Source organism: Mauremys reevesii, linkage group 21, assembly GCF_016161935.1.
Source record: "Mauremys reevesii isolate NIE-2019 linkage group 21, ASM1616193v1, whole genome shotgun sequence".
NCBI lineage: Eukaryota > Metazoa > Chordata > Testudines > Geoemydidae > Mauremys > Mauremys reevesii.
The window spans coordinates 12,450,975-12,472,569 of record NC_052643.1 but is presented as its reverse complement, the minus strand read 5'-3'; the positions used below and the strand labels follow the sequence as shown (position 1 = coordinate 12,472,569).

General features: G+C 46.4%; 1 protein-coding gene across 1 annotated transcript in view; it reads right to left on the bottom strand.

Annotated features, from left to right (window-relative positions):
• The window catches only part of TTLL10 (tubulin tyrosine ligase like 10), a 193,303-nt gene that overhangs the window by 13,707 nt on the left and 158,001 nt on the right, over nucleotides 1–21,595 (bottom strand). Inside the window, exons 7-12 of the mRNA XM_039509034.1 lie at nucleotides 13,916–14,051; nucleotides 12,726–12,844; nucleotides 10,206–10,326; nucleotides 9,023–9,108; nucleotides 7,570–7,741; nucleotides 1,981–2,152 (exon numbers count right to left, since the gene is read on the bottom strand). Of these exons, the coding sequence (XP_039364968.1) occupies nucleotides 1,981–2,152; nucleotides 7,570–7,741; nucleotides 9,023–9,108; nucleotides 10,206–10,326; nucleotides 12,726–12,844; nucleotides 13,916–14,051 (806 nt within the window). The remainder of the gene's footprint in view (nucleotides 1–1,980; nucleotides 2,153–7,569; nucleotides 7,742–9,022; nucleotides 9,109–10,205; nucleotides 10,327–12,725; nucleotides 12,845–13,915; nucleotides 14,052–21,595) is intronic.

The window sequence follows — 21,595 nt, the reverse complement described above, 5'->3', positions numbered from 1 at the left end:
AACCCCAAACAGGGCTGGTGTTTAGCAAAGCAAAGGTCACTGCAGCAAGAGGCGCAAGCTACCTTGTTATCCAGCTGCAGGGAGTTTTCGTAGAGGTGCTCTGTGGAAAATGGTTCTGCTTGACATTTGCAACATACAAGAGAAAAATGGCTGGCTTCCTGGCGTGCGGGAGGCAGGACAACACGGACGGGATCACGTGTCATTTGAAAAAAAGTCCTACATGTTGCCAGCTGCTGAGGTGAATTACCTTCCCCCCTCTTCCCGACAGGTTTCTAGGTAATTTATGCTCTGCTAATAAACAGCTGTCCCTTGTTTGATGTCAGTTGTGCCAGAGGGTCTCACCTGAGCACTTGAAATCCCCTGTGCACAGCCCTCGAGTTGAGCAAACAACTCTGTTCCAGGAAAACAAGTTGATAATAGCGTATATTGCAGAAAGTGGCTATAATCCGTGTCCTGAGCTACCCTTCTGCAATAACAATAAAACTCCTGCAAGAACCCAAGTGGGCGAGCCTGGGAGATCTCCCTGCCTGGCTCTTCGGAACACCCCATTCCTCGGGAGGGAGCAAATGCATTACAGGCAAAATGGTTTTCTTCCCTGTGGTTTCTTTCCTAAGGGCCCGTTTATTCTCTACCGCCAGGGTCAGCCCTAGCTGTTGTGGGCCTCGTGTGAAGCAAAACCTCCAGCAGACTTTGGTCACCTGCTTGGCATATGTTGAGCAGTGGGATCGCCAGGGGCTGTGGAACTGGGGGTGGGTGGGCAGGTGTGTGTGTGGAAATATTGGGGGTGGCGGATCAATGTCTCCACCTCCCACCACCCATTGGTTTGCACCCTCACAGTACATTGGGGGGGGGTGAGTGGCATCCAGCTGCATTCTGGCCCCACGTGCCTGGGAGGGAAGTGGGGGCAGGGAGGACAGCAGGACCTGAAGGAGGGACTGGAGCAGCCACCGCAGCACGTGAGACTGGGCCAGCCACCAGGGAGCAAGTAGGACTCCCTGGCCCAGCCTGGGTCCTGCCTTCTAGCTGCTGTGGGTCCTGGCACAGACACCCATCTTAGGGGAGGGGCAGAAGTAAGTGCACCAACCACATGGGCACGTGGGGGACAGGAGAGGGCACCAAAACCTGGGCAGAGGTCAAGGTGCCAATCACCGGGCACTGGGCACCAGCTGCTATCGAAATGCCATAGGAATGGCCGTAGGACCTACCAGGATGCCCCTTCACAGCCTGGATCCAATTCCTCCCCTCCCCTGAGAGTCTCAATAGCTTGTCCTGTTCCCCCTCCTATCCCTCTGCCTCTCCATTCACAGGAAGCTTCTGCCCCTCTTAGGGGTTGTTACTAGCAGGAGAGAGGGTGGGATGGACGTTTGGCAGATAACAGAGCCCAGTGCAAGGATCTCACTCGCAGGTAGCAAAGCTGGCAAAGATCAAGGTTTAATTCCAAGAGCTAGCCAGAGACATGCTTTATTAAAGACACTTTTGCATGCTGCATGATTATTATTTATTTGAATTATGGTAGCACCAGCGACCAAGGTCCCATATCGGGCAAGGGACATATTGTCCCTGTCCCAAAGAGCTTACGATCTGCATACCCAAGACAGACTAAGGGAAAAGAGACCCAGAGAGGGGGACTGTCTCACCTAAGATCACGTAGCCGATCAGTGGCAGAGAACAGAATCCAAATCCAGAACCCTGTCCATTTGGCCATAATGCATTTGTGATCCTGATCCAATCACTCCCATACCAGCCAAAGTGCTAGAGTCACATACTCATGAACCACATCGGCAGCCTCTCACCTCTTGTTTTTGGGAGTCCCGTCTCTGTCAGAACTGCCTCCCAGCATGCACCTAAATCAACTTCCCCACTTGCTAATAGTGACACCTCTAGTCCATCATTTTACCGGACTATGGGCACAAAGGGGACCTCCTGGCACCATCCAATCAGATCACACAGGGTGGATAGATGGATTTAGTTTCAGTTTACCTGATTGGTCAGATGAGCAGTGAGGTCATCGGAAGTGGCATCGTAGTGTGTGCAGGTAAGTCGGACATAGCCATGGCCGAAAAATAATACATAAGGCACCGTGCAGGCAATGAGGAGGTAAGAACGGACATCAAACTTCTTCCCCTCTAGGAGCAGAGGCTTTTGGATATACCTGCCAGAGAGAGAGTGCAAGATGCGACATCAAGATAGGGCATGAAGGGCTGTAGCATGGGGAGCTAACAGCTCACTCCTGTGCCCTTGGAAGTCACTAGGAGCATTGCCGTTGATTTCAGTTGACACAGGATCAGCCTCTGATCACTTTACTCCACAAGTACGGCTTTAGATCAATGGGCGTGAGAGGCTACCCAAAAAGATTAAGTTTAACAGAAGCTGAAAGCTGATGAACAAAACCAAATGACCCACTAAACTGCTACTTTCTTGTCCGATATTTCCCTTCCCCTCACTTCTGTTGACATTTGGGCCCGATCCAGTCATCCGTGCTCAGGCAAAACTCCCAGTGGAGTCAAATGGGAGAGTGGTTTGAGTGAGGAGTGCAGATGCAGGTCCCTCTGTGTGTAAATAACAATGTCCCTTAAAGTATTCAGAGTAGTTGTAGCCATGTCAGCCCCAGGATATTTAAGAGACAAGGTGGGTGAGGTAATATCTTTGATTGGATGAACTTCTGTTGATGAGTGAGACAAGCTTTCGACCAACAGAAGTTGGTTCTGTAAAACATACTACCTCACCCACCTTCTCTCTCTCTGTCCCCTAAAGTGTAGTTCTGCTCTGAAAAGCAACCGTGTGAAAGCGGCATCATTCCACTCATCAGATCTATGGCTTGCATATGTATTCAGCGTCATATCGCAGCCGCTGACTTTACTCACTACAATATATTAGCACTTTAGCATCTCTCAACTGCGTTGAACCGCCACAGTGCGAGTGACATGGATTCTTTTCTAGCTCGTGCATCATCAACAGGCCTGTCAAATAGGCTGACCAGGTTTGAGCTAGGAAGAAACCCTCTAGACTTTTAGCTGTGAGGTTGCATTTGCGAGGTAGGCAGTTAGAAAAACACCCATCTCTTAACTTGTAAATAGAGCAGGTTGGTTAAAAAAGTGATGGGGGCAATTACAGAAAGTCATTTTCCATAACAGACAACACTTCAACTCTCATCCTATTCGTGTCCCCAAGCTCTGATGGCTTTTAGTGACATTAACATCCGTTGATAGCGATGTCACAATTCAGTCCCACCATGGACGTGGCCGTGCTGCTACAAACTCTAGCTCTCACTGAGTTACTCAAATAACTAAGGTACAGTAACATTACAGCTACCCAGGGACGAATCTTGAGAGATGCTGTCCCATTAAAAACTAAGGCCCAGATTCAGTAAAGTAGTTACGTGTCTAACTCCCATTGGAAAGAGTTCAGAGAAGAGCCCCGAGAATGATTAAAGGATTAGAAAACCTGCCTCATAGTGATAGACTCCAAAAGCTCAGTCTTTTTAGCTTAACAGAGAAGAAAGTTATAGGGTGACTTGATTACAGTCTATAAATAGCTACATGGGGAACAAATATTTAATAATGGGCTCTTCCGTCTAGCAGAGAAAGGTCCAATGGCTGGAAGCTGAAGCTAGTCAGATTTAGACTGGAAATAAGACATACATTTTTAACAGTGAGAATAATTAACCGTTGGAACAATTCATCAAAGGTTGTGATGGATTCAGCATCGCTGGAATTTTTAAAGCAAGCTGGGATGTTTTTTCTATATTATCTTCTCTAGGCATTATTTTGGGGGAGTTCTATGGCTTGTGCTATAGAGGAGGGCAGACTAGACAATTGTCCCTTCTGGCCATGAAATCTATGAATTATATTCAGGACAGACCACTGAATCAGCTGCTTAATGGAATTAATATAGCCAGAATAACAGGCTAGCCCCCGCCGCCCCGCCCCCTTCTGCTGTAGGACTTGGGGCAGTTCCCAGAAGGGGAATTTTGGGCAGCATGGTGTAGTGGAGAGTTTCTTTTCTGCCTGCCTGAAAACAAGGGACACATTGCAGAAGGTAGAAAGTGAAAGATTAAATTTCTTGACATGTCCAGATAAATCAGCTCGCCCTCCCCCTCCCCACTGGCAGCACAGCTGTCCCGTTCATGCTGAGTTTTCTAGTTGGTTTAAAAACTCCATAGTCTCATTACACATGACAAAACAAACCCATTCATCTTATGGTCTAAACCAACATTTCTTTGTGGACACTGACAGCAGAGGGCACTGTTAGGACGCAAAGTGAAATTGCAGGAAGAGAAGCTGAGCATTTGAACACTAAAGGAATAAAAGCTTATGCCACATTTGCAGAGTGGGAGGGAATTAAAGGTGACTAATATTTACTGGAGAGTATACAGAGTTTGCATTTGTATACAAAGAACCCATCACACACGGCCATCGCCGGAGTGATATCATTTAGGAACACTACGTGGTCCCTTCTCACCAAAGGGGAGTGGACATTTACGTGGATAACAAGGATACCCAGAGTTCTAACAGTTAAAACTAACAACATTTTTGGACGGCATGATAAACCTCATCCCTAAGCCAGTCTCTCGCTATTGGAGATCAGGATTTGGGGTCGGGAAAGAATTTTCCCTCAGGTCAGGTTGGCAGAGGACCTTACTCTGCAGCATTGGGCAATGGTTTGAACTAGATTGAAATAGTGGGTTCTCTGTAACTTGAAGTCTTTAAATCAAGATTTGAGGACTTCAGTAACAGAGCCAGAAGTCATAGGTCTGTTACAGGAGAGGGTGGGTGAGGTTCTGTGATCTGAGATGTCCAGGAGGTCAGACGAGATGATCATGGTGGTCCCTTCTGGCCTTAAAGTCTATGAGGATGAGACCTAATGTGGGGGGCAGATTACCCCTCATGTGCTACTTTAGGGTTCTTACAGCTTCCTCTGAATCATGTGATATTGGTCACTGTTGGAAACAGGATACCGGACAAATGGACCTTGGGTTTGATCCAGGCTATCAATTCCTCTGCTTCTATGTGCCAGCTACTACATACACATACCTGTCCTACCACAGAAGGGCTGGCAGTTCAGACTTGCCCTCTTATAAGGCTCTCCTGTCCACCCCAACTAGACCAGCTAATACCTCCTGTATAGAGAGATTTATCATAATAGTCTGACAAAGATAAAACGGACTAATTGCTTGAGTTGACTGGGAAGGTTGGAGTTTTGTGTTCTCAACTTTCTGGGATAAAGTTGCTAAGCTGTAATATCAGAATGTTTGATGGTGAGGTGATGCAAACAGCACCATGATGGAACACACTAATGTCACATTATGATAAATTTGTCATGCCCTTAGTATATCGCATGTCACACCTTGATCACACTATATTATGTCATGATAATGTAGTATTGGTCATTGGGATGCTTGAAGTGCCCTGGAAGCCTAGCTTCAAGATTACTGAACCAAACAACCACTTAGAATCCAGGCTGTCCCATGAAAGCCAGGAGGGGTGTCTGTGACTTGCAGCTCATTATAAAAACAATCACAATACTTTGCACCTCTGTAGTGCATCTCATTCACAAAGCTCAAGGCACTTTAGAAAAATCAATGAATTAATCGACCCAGCTCTCACTTGGGAGCTGAGTATTTCCTATCCTTATTTCAAAGACGGGGAACCGAGAGCAGCTTAGTGAGTTGCCTAAGGACACAGGGTGAGTCAGTAGAAAGATTATGCAGTGAAGAACTCTTATCTGGATCCGTCTGGGCACATGCCCATTCTGGATTCTTTGTGGCAGGGATCATATTTTGTTCTGTGTTCGTACCGTGCCTAGCACAATGGAGTCCTGGGTCAAGACTAGGGCTCATAAGAACTATGGTAATGCAAATAATAATAACAATAATTCTCGAGCACCATCAGCAAAATGGAATGGACCTTGTCTTATGTGACCACTCAAGGGACCAACAAATATTGGTTGGATACGGATGTGTCTAATAAAGAGGGGACCGAGTTGTGTATTATGGGTGTGGATTTTCACAGGCTCTCAGGGTTGGCTTTGTTTCTGCTCCTATTAAAATGACTCCCGTTGACTTCTGTGGGAACATAGGCACTAAGCCACTGCTGAGTGCTTTTGAAACACCCCCCCCCTTTATTTCTGGGGACAGTTTGGAGCCATGCCTTAGAATGGGAGATTACCAAGGAAGGGCCTCTTGTATGGGGTTCACTGTACTGATAGTTAGAAATCTAACTCAGACCTTGCTGAATGGTGGCTGCTGTTTGTATGTGGGCTGGGATCTCTTTATTTAGGTCCTTATTCCTTGTGTCCCTACACAGAGACCGGGGAAGAGCTTGCTTCTCCACAGCTCCTGCTTTGTGTTCCTTCTGGCACCTGTCCACCTCATCAGCTTGCCATCGCTTTTCAAATCTCAGCTGAAAACTTTCTCCATTGCTTCTGCTAGTCTAACTTCACTCTCCTTCTGCCACAGCTGTGTTATTCAACTCTGCAAAGCATTCTGGGATGCAGCTGATAAGAGAGATGCTAGACAAAAGAAAGCTGTATGGTGTTATTGCAGTGCCCTGGAATATGACACTTGCAGAGACATCAGAAGGAAACAGCAATAACATTTGGTAGCCAGAGACTCTCTGGGCTTCGGCTTAAAAATATATAGTTAGCTGTGAAGTTCTTACAAAGAAAGCACGTCTCTTTCGACTACCGGCCATGAGTATCTACAATAGCAGTTCCTGTTTCAGGTCAAGAAGCTCACAGCTACCCAGGCAGACTACAACAGATATATAGGAGGCATAGAATGGGTGGCACAGATGCTGCGGCTGTACGGTGTGTGAAATCTTGGCATGGTGTAACAAGCTGGGATAATACCTAATTCAAATGGTTCTCTACAAGGCTTTTGTCATGTATGAAGCTATAGCATTTGGCCTTTGGAAGTGATTCTTACATTGTCAGATAGAGATCATCTCAAATCTCCTGTTTGATGGTGATGATCTATCTCCAAATGTCAGATGTGAAGGTGTTGAAACAGGCTCAGCTGAGAAATAGCCCTCTACCCACAAAGCAGAGTGAGTCCTAGGCCACTGAGAAGAGATGGTGTGAGCCATCAAACAGCTATGAAGGAATTCAAGTCATTAAGGTCAATAAGGCCCATGGAGGTCAGCTGGCACCTTTCCATTGAATTCTTGGAGCACTGGATCAGGCCCATAGAGGTGATCTCAAACATGTCAGTGCTCAGGCAGACGCTTTCAGAAACATTAACCTTCAGGGGACTGGATGACACAGGGGCGGAGAGCGCCAGACCCAGTTCTTTTTCAGTTTCCAAGCTGAAATCAGAGGGAGTTTCCCTTACAAAGGTCTGAGCGGAAAATGAGCAAGGGGCTCTGGATTTGGCCAAGAGAAGTGACGTGAAGTAAAGCAATAGACCCAAACTGACAGAGCATGTCTGTGGCAGATTCAGGAGGGGAACCCAGCTCTTTCAGCTTGCAGTTCTGCACCAACATCATGGGAGCACCCTTCTTCCCCTTTGTCACCAGCAATAGCTGGACTGCAAATGGATGCAATGGAGTGCCCGCCTGCTGCATTCTCTACCTTTGCACTATTCTTGCCTGGGGAGCTTTGTATGGCACCTTCTTGTACAGAGGATCTTCCTCGATGCTCTGGAGCTTGGCCTGAAGCGAGTTGACACCTGCTTGATTTTTAAGCAGGAAAATTCCTCGCCCTTGGTTGGAGCAGGTGGGTTTGCAGATCCAAATCTGTTTGTCTGCAGACAAGAAAGAGTCTATTAGATTACAGCATAGTTATGGATACTGTACATTATCCCGAGATACCAACATGCTCAATTAATGGGCGCTGAAACATTCTCATTTGAATATATATTTAAATATCATATCACGCAAATAAAGAAGGGCCTGGAGCTAACATAAGATCTGCACACTCCCAAGCTTTGGTGTCATTTAAGATCTGGAGCTGGGTTTTGCCAGTTGGTCTCAGCTCTACCATGATAGCTCAGTGCCAGGATACATTAGCTACTTTGAGGTTACCTTGGGGCAGCCTGATGGCAGGTAATCGCTTCCTCTACAGGGGTCTGAGTTCAAGTCCCTAATTCAGTACTGTCTGCTGGGCATGCAGCAGCTGAGAATGTCGAGGAAATGGCACCGCTACCAGCTGGGAAGGCTTTGTTCAGCTGTACCAGTTCCCTCCCTACTTCATTAGCTTTGGAGACTGGACTTTGATTCCACCTCCTGAATGATGGGGCCTTCAAGTGCATTTGCAGCCGGCCTCCGGGATGCTTTTGCTGGTGTGTTGGAGAAGCGAGTGGGCAAAGAAAAGCGCTGGTGATGATGCCTAGTGATGATGGCCAAGGGAACAGCAGAAGGGAGAAAGTTGGCAGGAGCCTCTGTCTGACACTGCCCAAGGCAAGACTCTGTCTCCAGGGTTTGGACAGCTTGGAGGAGGGGATATTGTGCAAGAAGATACCGATAAGGCAGCTGACAGATCGCTAGAGACAGTGGGGTGGGGAACTTCTGGGCCAATCAAAACAATCTGAATGTTGAAGGGGCATATCTGGGCTACGTGTCAGAGAAACTGGGGTCGAGTGAGTCACGTTCTCTGAGTAGCCCACTTGTCAGCAGTATTCGGGTCTAGATGAATATCCCACATGTTGCAAAAGGAACAGGAGTACTTGTGGCACCTTAGAAACCTGCCACATGTTGCTGATATTCATGGAGATTCAGGACATTTACTGTTCACTCTCTAGCCCTAGTGATATTCCAGAAAAGAGGCTGAAATGACTGCTGGGAGCTGTAGCGTGACTGATTCTTGGGCAGGTCAGAGAAGCCAAAGGCACCTTGCTAAAACACCAGGGATTTCTGGGGTACTTGAAGGAGTGGGCAGGTACTGGGGAGCAAAGGGGGGGCAGGGAAGCCTCTCATTTATTGTTTGCTTTTTCATAATTACTTTGGGATCACTAAGCCATCTACAAAACGTTTCTCCCAGAACACTTGACCTCATCATTGGCCGCTAACGTGCAAAGACTAGTCACCTTTGTAAAGTTCAAAGAAAGCTTCTCTCTCATCTTTTATGTCCAGCCGAAAGGATTCTGGGAAGAAGTCTTCCATCTTCAGTATCCTGTGGGAGAACCTACCATAAACCAAAAAACCTTTCCTGAGCCATTGAGTTCTCATCAGACAAGAGGTGGGGGGCACATCTTACTGTAGACTTGGGTTATGGATTTTTTTCCTTGTCTCTTCCCCTGAACTCTTTTATTTCCATTGGGGAAGGCTTTTTACTCACAATAATAATTTTTTTCTTGATCACCTCTAGAGGCGAGCCTGGCTCTCAACCCCAGAGTCCAACTTTTGGGAAAGTTCAAATCTGGATCTGACTTCTGGGTCTCGAGCCCATCCCTAGTAATATTGCATCAAGCTCTTCAAGACTTTGGGACATGCAGCAGCTTGTAAATCAATATTGACTATTTATCAGAGGTAGGCAAGGATTTGGGCAAAACTAGAGCTTCTCCTCCAAATCTGAATAATGGAAGAAGTCCCAGGAGGGAATGCTGGAGAATATACGCTAAGATATGGCCAAATGTTTCCTTAAGCTCTACAGAATTTCTGTTGGCCTTGATGATGCCCTTTGCACACTAGGTTTGCTGCAAACTACCGGACAGGGCCTCAGGTAAGCATGGCAGAGGTTCTTTGCGGTACAGATAATACTGCAGCAGAGGTGGTAATGTGCTGTATCTGATATTTACAAAATGCTTTAGAGTTTTGGGAGTTCCCATCTCATCTTTCATGGGGGGATTCATTACAACTGGTACCTTTGGGGATCAGGCAGTTCTACAGTCCCAGGTATAGATAAAAGCTGTATTCATTTTTATAATTTACTCCTTCAAGGCTCAAAAAAGAAAATAAAATAAAAAAATCCCTCCTCCCGTCCTCCGCCATGGCTTTTATACCTCTGGCTTAATGATTCTGAAAAGTTCTAAGATCAATGTAGAGGGTGGAGTTTCATCAGAGCTTAATCAGAGATCAGTTTTAGTCACAGGGTGGAGAAACCAAAGATTTCCAGGATGAGTCTCACAAGCCCATCTCTACCAGATGACTTCTCATCCCATCAACAAGGTGACCATCTGTCCAACTTCTCCTTTATATGGTACCTCTCCCAAGTGGCACAAGTTTCTATATTCCGGCTGTGTAATGCCCAAAGGGATGTGCAGTCCTTACTTGGCATTCAAGTGCTTGCTTATCTTGTTCATCACCCGCTCATACTCCCTCAGGTTGCTCAAAAGGCCAATCTTAGTAGTGAGGACCTTATTGTTGGGGATCTGGTAGAGAAGCTGTTCACCTGCATTAGAAAACAAAACGTAACCTTCATGGGCCACACAGCCTGGTCTCAAAACACTTCTTATTCTTGAGTGAGTTTGCTTTGCCACGGTAACAGCTGCCCAGGTTGCCACTTATACTGCAATGCTGATACTGTTATATACACGGGGCCAGGTTGTCTCTGGTCCCTGTGTCGGTTCCCAATGTGGGGAAGGAACTTTCCTGTCCCCTCCCTTCCTCCCTGGTACCCCCGTTCAGGGGACAGCCATAGGGTGACTAGATAATGCAGGTAGCGTGCTGGGCTGTGGCGCACGTGGGGAGGGCCAGGGTGAAGGTGGCACAATGTCTCCTGCCCTCTTATCCATGCACCTGCCGGCAGAGATGTGGCATCCTAGACCATGCACTCTGCCCCTGTCCAAGGCTAGTGGAACTGCTGTCCAGGGGCCAGGAGGAATTCTAGCCTGCAAAGGCTCCCCCCTGCAGTGTGGCCCCCTCCCACATCCCCTGCCACAGGGCTGTGCTTTAATGGCATAATCTGGCCAAATAGCTGGCACACGTCCCCACTGTAACTGCAGTGGCATGTCCAGACCCTGCCCATGGATTGGCAGGGAAAGGGTTAACCCACTCTGGTGCTGTCTGAAGGAATGAGCACAGCTGCAGACCCTAAGCAGAAGGATTGCTGGGCCAGCTGCAGTGTATTAATTCCCCAGCACCCAGACTTTAAAAGGGAGGGGCTGGGTGCACTCAGAGGGAGGGTCTGGGAAAAGCCCTCCAGCCACTAGTTTGCATGTTGGCTGTACAAAGCCCCTCTCTTTGGGGTGAAATCTGATCAGGCACCAGGCTCAAGGAGGCCTTTGTGAATTCTTAGTTTCAGGCTCTTCCTGTGGGGAGTTTGGCTGGGCCCCAAGAAGCCTGGTTCTGCTGATTAGCTTTATCTCTAGGCCAGGGAGAGCCACGGAGTGCTCAGCCTGATCTTTACAGGGAGATTTAGAGTTTTCAGGGCTCCTTGGTATCTAAACCCTTGTAAGGGGGCTTCCTTTCTTTCCTTTCTTTTCTTTCTGATCATTCAAGTCCCATTTAAGGGCAGCAAGTATGTATGCAAGGCTCCCCTTCTGAAACACCCAGCCCTCCTGAGGGTCAGTTTCTCAGCTGGCATGAAGTAGATCTGCTCCCTTGACCTCAGGGGAGGGTAAACCAAGTTACACCAGAAGACAACTTGTCCCCTGGTCTGAGGAGCTGCACTGCCAGGGCCCGCCCACAGCACAGTGTGACTTTGAAAAGAGTTCAGGTGTGGGACTGTCTCTTAGTAAGAGCAAGAGACTGGGAGGCAGCAGATCTGAGTTGCCCCCTGTGCTAGCTTAGGCAAGTCTCCTAGGCCAGTGGTATCAATCTGTGATTTGCAGAGCACTTGATGGGCTGTGGAGAACTGTCTGATTTCATTTCCCAGTGGCTAGCACATGTTTTCAAACTCATCAGTGCAGCTGGGAATGAGGAGGGGCCACTGCTCAATGAGAGGAACAGAGATTCTCAGGGACTAGAGATACCAGTACGCCTGGATCAACGAGCCATGAGTGGTGGGGAGAGGACCAGCTAGCTGGCAGCATGCCCAAGGGGAGTGGAGATCAGGCATAAGAGAAGTGTATGCAGGGGGTGAAAGAAGAGTAGATAGGAGAGGGAGCAGTGAAATGAAGAGCAAATTCAGCAATTTACTTCATAGAGGACAAAGCACACACCATTTTAGAAGGTTCCAACTTAGCTCCTCTGTGCCTCAGCTTCCCTGGTGCTATACCAGCAGTAATAATGGCCACCTTTTGTAAAGCACTTGGAGGTCCTTACACAAAAGGTGCAGCAGTATGATGCAAAATATGCCTATTATCCTGGAGTGGCGTAGTTTGGGACTAATCTCAGTACAGCCAGAAATAGCTGGGCTTGGGGTGTGTGCAGAACAATCGTTTCACTGCACAAATGCACCGTATATTGGATCAAATGCATGAGAAATGCTCGGGAAAGTGTCTTTCCTGTCTCCGCCTAGAAGGCTGGGCGCATCGCCTAGTTTGGTCATTTGGTGCTCTATGGATATAATATTGGATTGAGTTTGCAGCTTGACAGATAAGAATGCAATCCACCCATGGCAGTACCAACGTGATGCTCGCTCTCTGGGTCTGCATCTTTATACTGCCCCCATCACCATGGTGTCTGAGCAATCACAGCGGCATCTTTTCCACCAAGGCTTCACCCGCTTGGTTGAAAGGCAGCTTTAATGTTCTCTTCACCCAGCTGCTGCAAAACAGCTCTGAGTTCAGTTCTGTGTCCGTTGCTCCTGTAACGCTGCCCTGCCAGGGAACCCAAATCCTCCTCCTCCTTGTAGCTCTGTGAGTCCAGTATTCCCTCGCTCTCCCCGCCACCACTTTGACCTCTTACCTTCTTTGAAGTTGTAATAGGTCTCTCGGCTCTTGGTCTCGCACCATTTCAGTTTGTAATCCTCCCTTTTGTTGTCATGGATACGCTGCCAGCCTTTGCTCCTGCAGTAGACACTCACCCTGCGTGGAGAATAAAATAGCAAAGCAGCCACTGCTTTTAATGAAGAGTGAATTAGCTCAGAGTCCTTCAGTTCCCTGAGATTGTCCCTAGAGGGCTGACTCAACAACACCTACAAGCCCTGAGGTGGGGGAGAGGGGGCTTCTCCCCTCTGTAGTCAATTAAAGTGTATCCTTGCGGGACTGTCCTGGGGTTTTTGAGAGGCGACGATGATGGTGGTACAGGCCTCGTTAATGAAGGCTGAGCTGATCAAATGGGGCTATTTCAATTAGGAGGGAAATGGTACCTGTGGGAGCCCTGATTCCTCTGTGCAGTGGGTGGCTTGGCAAGAAATCTCTCTGCCTAAGACTTCAGAAATGAGGGGGAAGAGAGAACAGCTAAGTAGCCTCTGGAAAAACTGAATGTGTTTGTAAACTCAGTGTGGTGGCACCTGAAGAGTTGATGGGGAAAGCCCACGGAACTGCAGCAAGGAGCGGGACAGGGCCCCAGAGTTTGCTCCTATTCTGTGTCAGGTTCCGGTGACTGCAACTCAAAAAGGATGTTGGCAAATTGGAAAGTTACAAGAATGACTTGAGGTCGGGGGGTGGAAATGTCTTCTAGTGAGAGGCTTAAGATGCTCAATCTATTTAGTTTATCAAAGAGAAGATTAGGAGGTGATCTGTAGGCTGTGATCAAATACCTGCAGGGGAATAGATTTCGGATAGTAGTCAGCGCTTGAAGCTGGCAGGAAAAGGTATAACAACATCCAGTGGCTGGAGGTTGAAGCAAGACAAATTCAGACTAGAGAGAGGCTCAGTTTATAAACAGTGATACTTAACCATGGGAACAAACTACCGAGTGCCAGGGTAGATTCTCCATCACTTGCAGTATTGAAATCAAGACTGGATGTCTTTCGAAAAGACGTGCTATTGCTAAACTGAAGTTATGGGCTTGATACTGCAGAGATTAGCAAGGGGAGGGACTAAGGCCTATGCTTTGCAGACGATCAAACTACATGATCATAATAGTCCCTGCTGGCCTTAAAATCTATTAATCTAACTACACAGAAGTCTCTGGGGAGAAGAATGACTTACAGTCCAGCCCCATTAGCACCGCCAATGTAAAAGAACGGCCCTGATGACTGAGGCTCCTCCAGCTTCTTGTCTTCCGGCTGATCTATTTTGGACTTGGCTTCATCCACCAGCTCCACTTCAGATGCGCTGGAAGCAGCTGCAAGAATTAGAAAGAGGGAGACTTGAGCCAGGCCAGCGAGGTCTTCTCTATCAAAAGCACTATCTCAGCAGAAGCTAGCAATGGAAAAGCACATATGCTGTTAGATCGTCCAATCTATTCAATGGCCAGTGCAGGGCATGGTCCCTAGATAGAAGAGGGATCGGATATTAAACTGACGGCATATATTTGGGTGTGTGAACAAAATAAAATAAAAAAAAACTAGAACAAGGCAGAGATTTACAGGAAAAACTTCTCCTAAATCTGCATTGGCCTATGGTAACAGTCTTACTCAGTATTCACAGGGATTAGAGTAAATGCAAAGTTTTATGGTTAACGCACTCAGCTGGGACTCAGGAGATTTGAGTCCAATTCCTAGGTTTGCCACAGAGTCCCTATATGATCTTGGGCAAGTCACTTCATCCCTCTATGCCTCAGTTTCTCTAGCTATAAAATGGAGAATGGCACCTCCCTATTTTAGCAGGTGTTGCAAGAATACATTCGTTAATGTTGGAAGGTTCCCAGGTATTATAGCGATGGGGCCATAAAAATGCCTATAACTCAATTATTCATATCAGAAATTCAGGACCACAAAGTTGGCGGGAGTTTTGCACAGGTTGGGGGTGAAGAATAAGCCACTACATTACGACATTGACTCTAGCTAGGCTAACCACGCTTTGAAGCAGATGATCATGAGTCTGCTTGAAGCCTATAGAATTTCGCTGCGCATGCAGAAAGTGACAGCTCTGAGGTCCCGTTCTCAGTGATAGGCGGCCAGGAAATGGAACGGCACAAATTAATTGCGGTGACACGACTGTAGGAGTTGTGTGGGTGGGAATGAGAAACGTTCAGCCAGCTTCAGACTGGTAGCTAATCAGGTCAGGGCTTGCCATGGTTCTGTTACTTATTCTCAGATGCTAAGGCTCAGATGCTGATGAACTGGCAGGGGATAATAATGATTTTCAGAACAAAGCTAATGAGATCGGCCCTGTCTTCAAGAGCTGCAGTGCGATTTCCTGGAGAGAATGACGAGGCTGGTATCTAGTGCCAGTGATCGGCAGGCATAATTCTAACTTTGGGCCCTTTTGGGAAGGACAGTCTTGTGGGTGAGGCACTGGACTAGGACTCAGGAGAGCTAGGTTCCATTCCTGCCTCTGCCACAGATTTTCTGTGTGACCCTGGGCGAGTCACTTATTCTCTCTGTGCATAAGTTCTCCATATCAGCAATGGGGATAATGATTTTTAATCCCCTCAACTGTGTGTATTGTTCTAGACTGTAAGGTCTTTGTAACAGAGACTATCTCTTATGTGTCTGTCCTGCACTTAGTGGAATGGGGTTTTGAGCTCAACAGAGGCCTCTAGGTGCTATTATAGTACCAGTAGATAATAACCAAGGGTGGATCATTGTATTGAACAATTAGAAAACGCTGGGAAATAATGCCCTGGCATTTCAGCGACCATACCTAAGGCTGTTTGCCTGTTACTTCTCTGTACAAACCAGATATAGAACCTTGATGCCATGACAGTTTCCAAAACCGATCACTCATTGTTCCAGAACCCCTGCTGCCAGGCAACCTAATAAATGCAAAGACGTCTGATGCTCTGAGAACCTGGAGTGTCTTGGCATTATTCATATAGTGCCCGATCCTGTCAATGGGAATTTTGATATTGACTTCAGTGGGACCAGAGCACAGCCACAATGCAGCTGTGGGATAATATCCTCTGTGTTTTCCAGTAAATCAGAAAAATGATGGCTGGAGAGCTCTTCCACTGGAGTAAATCCATGTAGCTCCACTGGAATTTCACTGATTTATGCCAGTTGAAGGGCTGATTCTAAGAGATTATCAAATTTAAACAATCACAATCTGAATCAAACCATAAATAAAAGTACTGGGCCGCTTGGAAGGTCTTTGGCCATAATACAAATGAATAGCCTAAACTGTCTAAAGATGAGAACCTAAATAAAGTCACAAATTTTGACATTAAAACCTCCATCTTTCCCTGGAATAGGAGGTAGCTGAAAAATTAAAAAATTACTTGGATAGAAACTATCAATTATTGTTATTTTCTACTCTTATGACTGGATCTTGTTACAAAATTCTTGAAGAGCAGAGTTTTCTACCCAAGGATTTGGAAAAATAAAATCCTATGTTTATCATCTCCTTAATTTGGAAATATTAAGACACTGAACTTTACACCTTAGAAATTGCACCCAGATACTATGGTGATGGGTATCTTATACTTGCATGTAACAAACACAATTTGTTGTTATTATTATTATTATTGATTATTTATTATGCCATCTAATAAGCACGAAGAAAGAACAGAAGGAGGGAAAGGGGAGGGTTGCCTACTGCATTTGTTCTTAATGCCCATGATTTTCAGCAATTCCTTTCCGAAAATACACCTGAACTTGCTGCTTCCTAAATATGTGGAATCTGTGAACAAAGAAGACAGAGATGAACCTGTTAATGCTAAATGTCACTTACCACTGGTGACCCAGCATTATGGGCGTAAACCACATCTGATACCTTCCTTGGAGATTAGCTCCATAATTCAGATCAGGAGCCAGAGCAGAATTTCCCCGAAGTCCAGGAGCGTTCAGATCCTGGGTTTGGCCCATCTCTAGTTCTTCAATACAGGATAACATCTTGCAGTCAAAAAGTTCACATCTGTGACCCCTTGCACAGCAGCAAGGTGGGTGTGTTGTCCAGGAATGTCATTAACAGCACCCACTTGCTCCTGCTGTGGCCAGGAGTGGGTAGGCGCAGAAAGAGGAGGGGGTCAGGGACAGCAAAGGCAGGCACGCCAAGGGTCAGCAGCCAGAGACAATACAATGGGATGGACTGGAAAGAGGACCAACCCTGGGACAGGTGTGGCCCAGAGATGCAGGTTGTAATTTAGTCCTTAATCCAGCTCCTTACTTGATGGAATGGAATTTACACGAGCAAGGAATGACTGTTGTGAATGAAGATTTTCAGAATTAAGCCCACTGGGAGTTTTGCCAAAGCAAGGACTGAATAAATCCCGGGTAAAGAGTTTGGGATTAGGATTATGACTCTCTCATTCTCAGTTATGCTGGGCCATAGATGGGCATGGCACTTGGTCAGCCCTGCAAAACCTCCAGACACTGGTGGCCTCAGGGGACCAGGGCGATCACAAAGTGAATTTTTGGCTGATGGTTTTTATTAGAAGTCAAACTTTTGCCTCCAAAGGTGGAAGACCTAAGTGCCTGGCCCAGTCCTGGGTTCATACTGTTTGTTTCGTGGCCGCTGGCCAGTCTCCTGACACATTAAACATATTTGTTTTCAAATATTTGCCATTTTCTGGCTGAAGGATACAGTTTATGGAAAAGGAATTATTATAGAGGTGTGAGACTGTACCCACAGCTCTCCCACCCAATTCATTATTCCAAATAAAAGCCATCTCTGCTATTGTTACCCTCTTTTCTGTGTCTACTTTACAGCACATGTAGGGCTTAATTCTGCCACGGTGCAGAACATACACACTCACCAAAAACCCCCACCTGTGTGCAGTGAAGAGAGAAGGGGCTGAGTTGTCTACCTGACTCCTCCCCCTCCCCAAATAATCCATGAAAAGGCCAATGCTTGCCTCGGCCCCCTATACCAAGAGTTGTGGGGGGCATTTGAGGAGCAGGAATGATGTTTATATAGAGACTCTATTGCCCCATCAGTGGCTTCCATGTGTCACTCACTCACTGGTGTGTGACCGGTCCCCCTCTGTGCTGATCCACCGAGGAGATGAGTCGTTACAGCCCCCAGCTACAGCGCCTTGACCCTTTCGCTCAAGCTGTAGCAGCTCCTGCATTTAGCTCTGGAAATCCCTGGTGTACTGGCCCGGAGGGCAGCCATCACGTATGCTCACCCGTCCTGCTGCACCAATTATTCATGTTCCTCTCAGCGGTGGTTTGTGCAGAGGGCTACGTGTGGGTGTGTAGAATACATCCTAAGCCGCTACTTCTTTTTTCTCACAGGCAGATTTTGTGGCTAACGGGTGGGAGCTCTTCCTGTGCGTACTGGGGAAGCGGTCAGGCAATGGAGATTAAGGGCTGGAGACCATTCAGAAAGCCCATCTTCCCAGCAAGGATTTTGAATCTCATGCCCTGCCACCCTACAGTAAAACCTGGCTCGGGTGCAGCCCGCTGCAGTCCCAGCAGGTTCTCCTCTGTGTCTCTGAACTAATCAGAATTGTAGCTTTGAGTATGGAAGATCCCAGCACCAACAGAAGTGATTCTCTGTCAGCCAAGTGACACAGGAGAGAACTTGCAGGTTTCTTGCAGTTAAAAGTCTAAGAACCAGGTCCTGAAGTCCTCACTCAGGGGAAAATTTCACTGGGGGCTTTGCCTGAGTGTAAGGGCTGCTTGTGAGGAGCCCATGAAGTGCAATGTGCACCATGACAAGGGTTTGGGGTTTGGCACACTTAGACCAAGTGGCCTACGAGAATGGTGGTGTGAGATCTTAGATCAGTTCATAGTGATGGTTTCTCATGGCAGACAGGGATGGTGGAATTTGCAGGAGCACGGACTGAGGGTACTGCAGAAGCAGTACTCAGCTTTAGCGGATGAAAGAAATAACATGTGTTGCTCAGAAGAGAAACTGAATGAGTTGCATTCATCGTTTCTATGCTTCCAAAGGAATCGTTGGATTCTTGGCTAGGTAATGGTGGAGACGAGGAGGGTTAAAGTTGTAAAACGGGTGAACCCTGGGGAAACCACCAAGGACTCACAGGACCCACTTCTTCAAATACGCTCTGCCCTGACTATATTGTATTTTCTGTGAGATCAGTTATATTTGGGTGTATATTGTGTATTGCTAATATAAAACTCCCAGGGGAATGGGTGGCACTCGATCTTGGTGTACTAAGAATTTTCATGATATGGTCCAAAGCTTTAAAATCTGGTTCTCTCCTCCCCCCCAACACACACAAATATTTGTGTACACAGTTAATGGAAATCAAGTATTTATATGTCTAACTGGCATTGATTGTGCCTTTAATTTTGCTGGTGAAAACAAAAGGGAAGTGACACATTGACAGTGGTTTTTCAAAATCAGGTCATACACACACATTCATTCTCTCTCTCTCTTGCTCTGCTGTCAGTAATGGAAATCCTGTTTCCTAACTGTTTAAGGAGCAATTGTCACTGATGTGGTGAAATCTCCAAACACTATGTGCCAAGTAATCTAATCAAGGATCTCAGGAGAACATTATCTGACCAGGAAGAGTTCCAAAGAGGTTTTCATTGGGTAGTTCTGAGGAGCTTCCTGGTCAGAGAGCATGCAGTTTCTTTAACAAGTATTGGCTAACAAAAGCGAAAAAAGGAAATCTTTTCTAAACCTCAAACATTAAGGTCCCACCATTTATTGCACAAACAGGGCTTGATTTACAACCATTTTACTCCAGTTTTGTGCTGCTGAAACCTCTGACTTCAGCGAAATTATTCAGCTGTATCACAGAAGAAACACAATGGTGAATCAAGCCCTTGGTGTTTCATCCGCACAGCATTTTTAGCATTATATTCTAAAACAATATGTATTCCATCTCTCTTACCTGAAAAGTATGGGGGCCTTTTGCTTGTTAAGAAGGGTGGGAAGCAAAGCACCCCTTTCTTGCAGACATTTTTTGTTGAGGCAATCGATGGTGCATCTGCATCTTGCCCTGAAGCCATAACATCTAAAAGTTGGGTTTAGTGATCATAATGTTAGTGTGATGTCATCTGTGACTCTGGTTTAGGCTGAAGAAGATGGGAAGGGGTTGTTAGGTGGATAGTAACCCTGAAAAGTTCGCCTTCATATTTCCAGATCTCTAATAGAATTGGATCTGCATGAAGATCATATACCAGTATAAATATGTCACCAAAGGGATGTGATTTTTAACCAATATAGTTTTACTGGTACAACTCCTAGGATGAAATCAGTTGTACTTGCATAAAGGTCACTTATACCAGTATATCTTGTTTCCCTTCCAATACGGGAATAAACTATCGCAGTGGAAGCACATTTATACTGATATACCTGTGTCCATGTCTTGGGGTGTGGTTTATACGACTTTAACAATACCAGTACAGTTAAAATGATGCAGCATTTGCGTGTAGCCCTAACAAAACAGAACCCTCGAATGCCACATACCATATTGTCACTTTCAACAAAAACAGCCATCAACCAACTTGAATGCAAACTAACAACTTTTCGGTGGACAATTTCTAGCTGATGAACCTTCACCTTGTATAAACACACTCTCCAAAACAGGTTAGCAGGAGAAGCAATTAATTGACTTAAAGGAATTCATTGGCTTAGGACCTGGATCCTTTCATCTCTGGGGAGGCTGGTTTGAATCTTGAGCAGGCCTGTGAATCTTATCCAAAGGCCTTTCCCCAGCGGTGATCTATTTTATGTGAAAAGAGTTGGTGGTCTCTGTCCAGTACATTCCCTGTGCCCAGGTGTCCACATCACAAAAAGCCACCACTGCGTTTGTCCCTCTTATCTGCTGTCTCAGCTGAAAAGACCAAGGAGTGAATGGGCCAGGGAGACTGAACTTCATATGAACAACCAGGTCAGTATCAAAACAGAGAGTTGCCTGAACTGCAAAGTTCAGCTCGGGATTTGGACTTATCCAAAGTAACGGGGTGTTGAGAGATGAGGTTTCCGAAGGGTTTGGGGCCAGTTATGAAGTTAGGCTCTGGATTCAGAGTGGAAATTTCCCAGAACTCATGTGTCCTCACTCATATCCAGTGGCTTTCATCTATCTCTATCCAAAACCTGGGCTGGACACCCCAGCCTGTGTTTACTTTCCCTGTCTAAAGAGCATCAGGGTCTTACTGCCTTCACTGCAGCTGGCTACCCCCTCTCAGGTGCTGGAGCTAGAGATGCTGGGGAGCTGCCACACCCCTGGCTTGAAGTGGTTTCCATCATATACAGGGTTGAGAGTTTGGCTCAATGGCTCTCGTGATCCCCACGACACAAATTGTTCCTGCCCCTCCCATCAGACCCAAACTTCTTTTCACTGAGTTTTTAAAAGTTGAGACCCCTGCTCCATCCTTAACCTAGGATCTGGGTGTCAGCCCCACTCTTCTTGCCTCCAGTGAAATAAAAACATAGGCCATAAAATATAAAAGGCTTCCGTTTCAGAGGGGCTGAGAATTTGCCACTCTGTTGGCTTCGGTTGAAGTCATGTGTGCTCATTGCCTTTGAAAATCAGATCCAAAAAGCTTGAATAAAGAATGAAAAAGTAAAAATCCAAAGATATTCTGTCAGATCATTTATTTGAAAGCTGCCACTTGAAAGCCTTTCTGCAGCATGCAGCGTTACATAATCTATATATGAATAATTCCCTCGACTATCTACATCAGTCAGCCATGGCCTAGAAACTTAGAATTGGGTTAACTGCCAGGGGTATTGGAGGTAGGGGACCAATCAGTATGGTGTTTCCTAAAGAGTTTCACAGCTTAATACAGAGATAAATTGTGCTGGGGAAAAGGACTAAGTGTGTTTACAAGGCAGATGATAATTACTATGACTCCAGCTGCA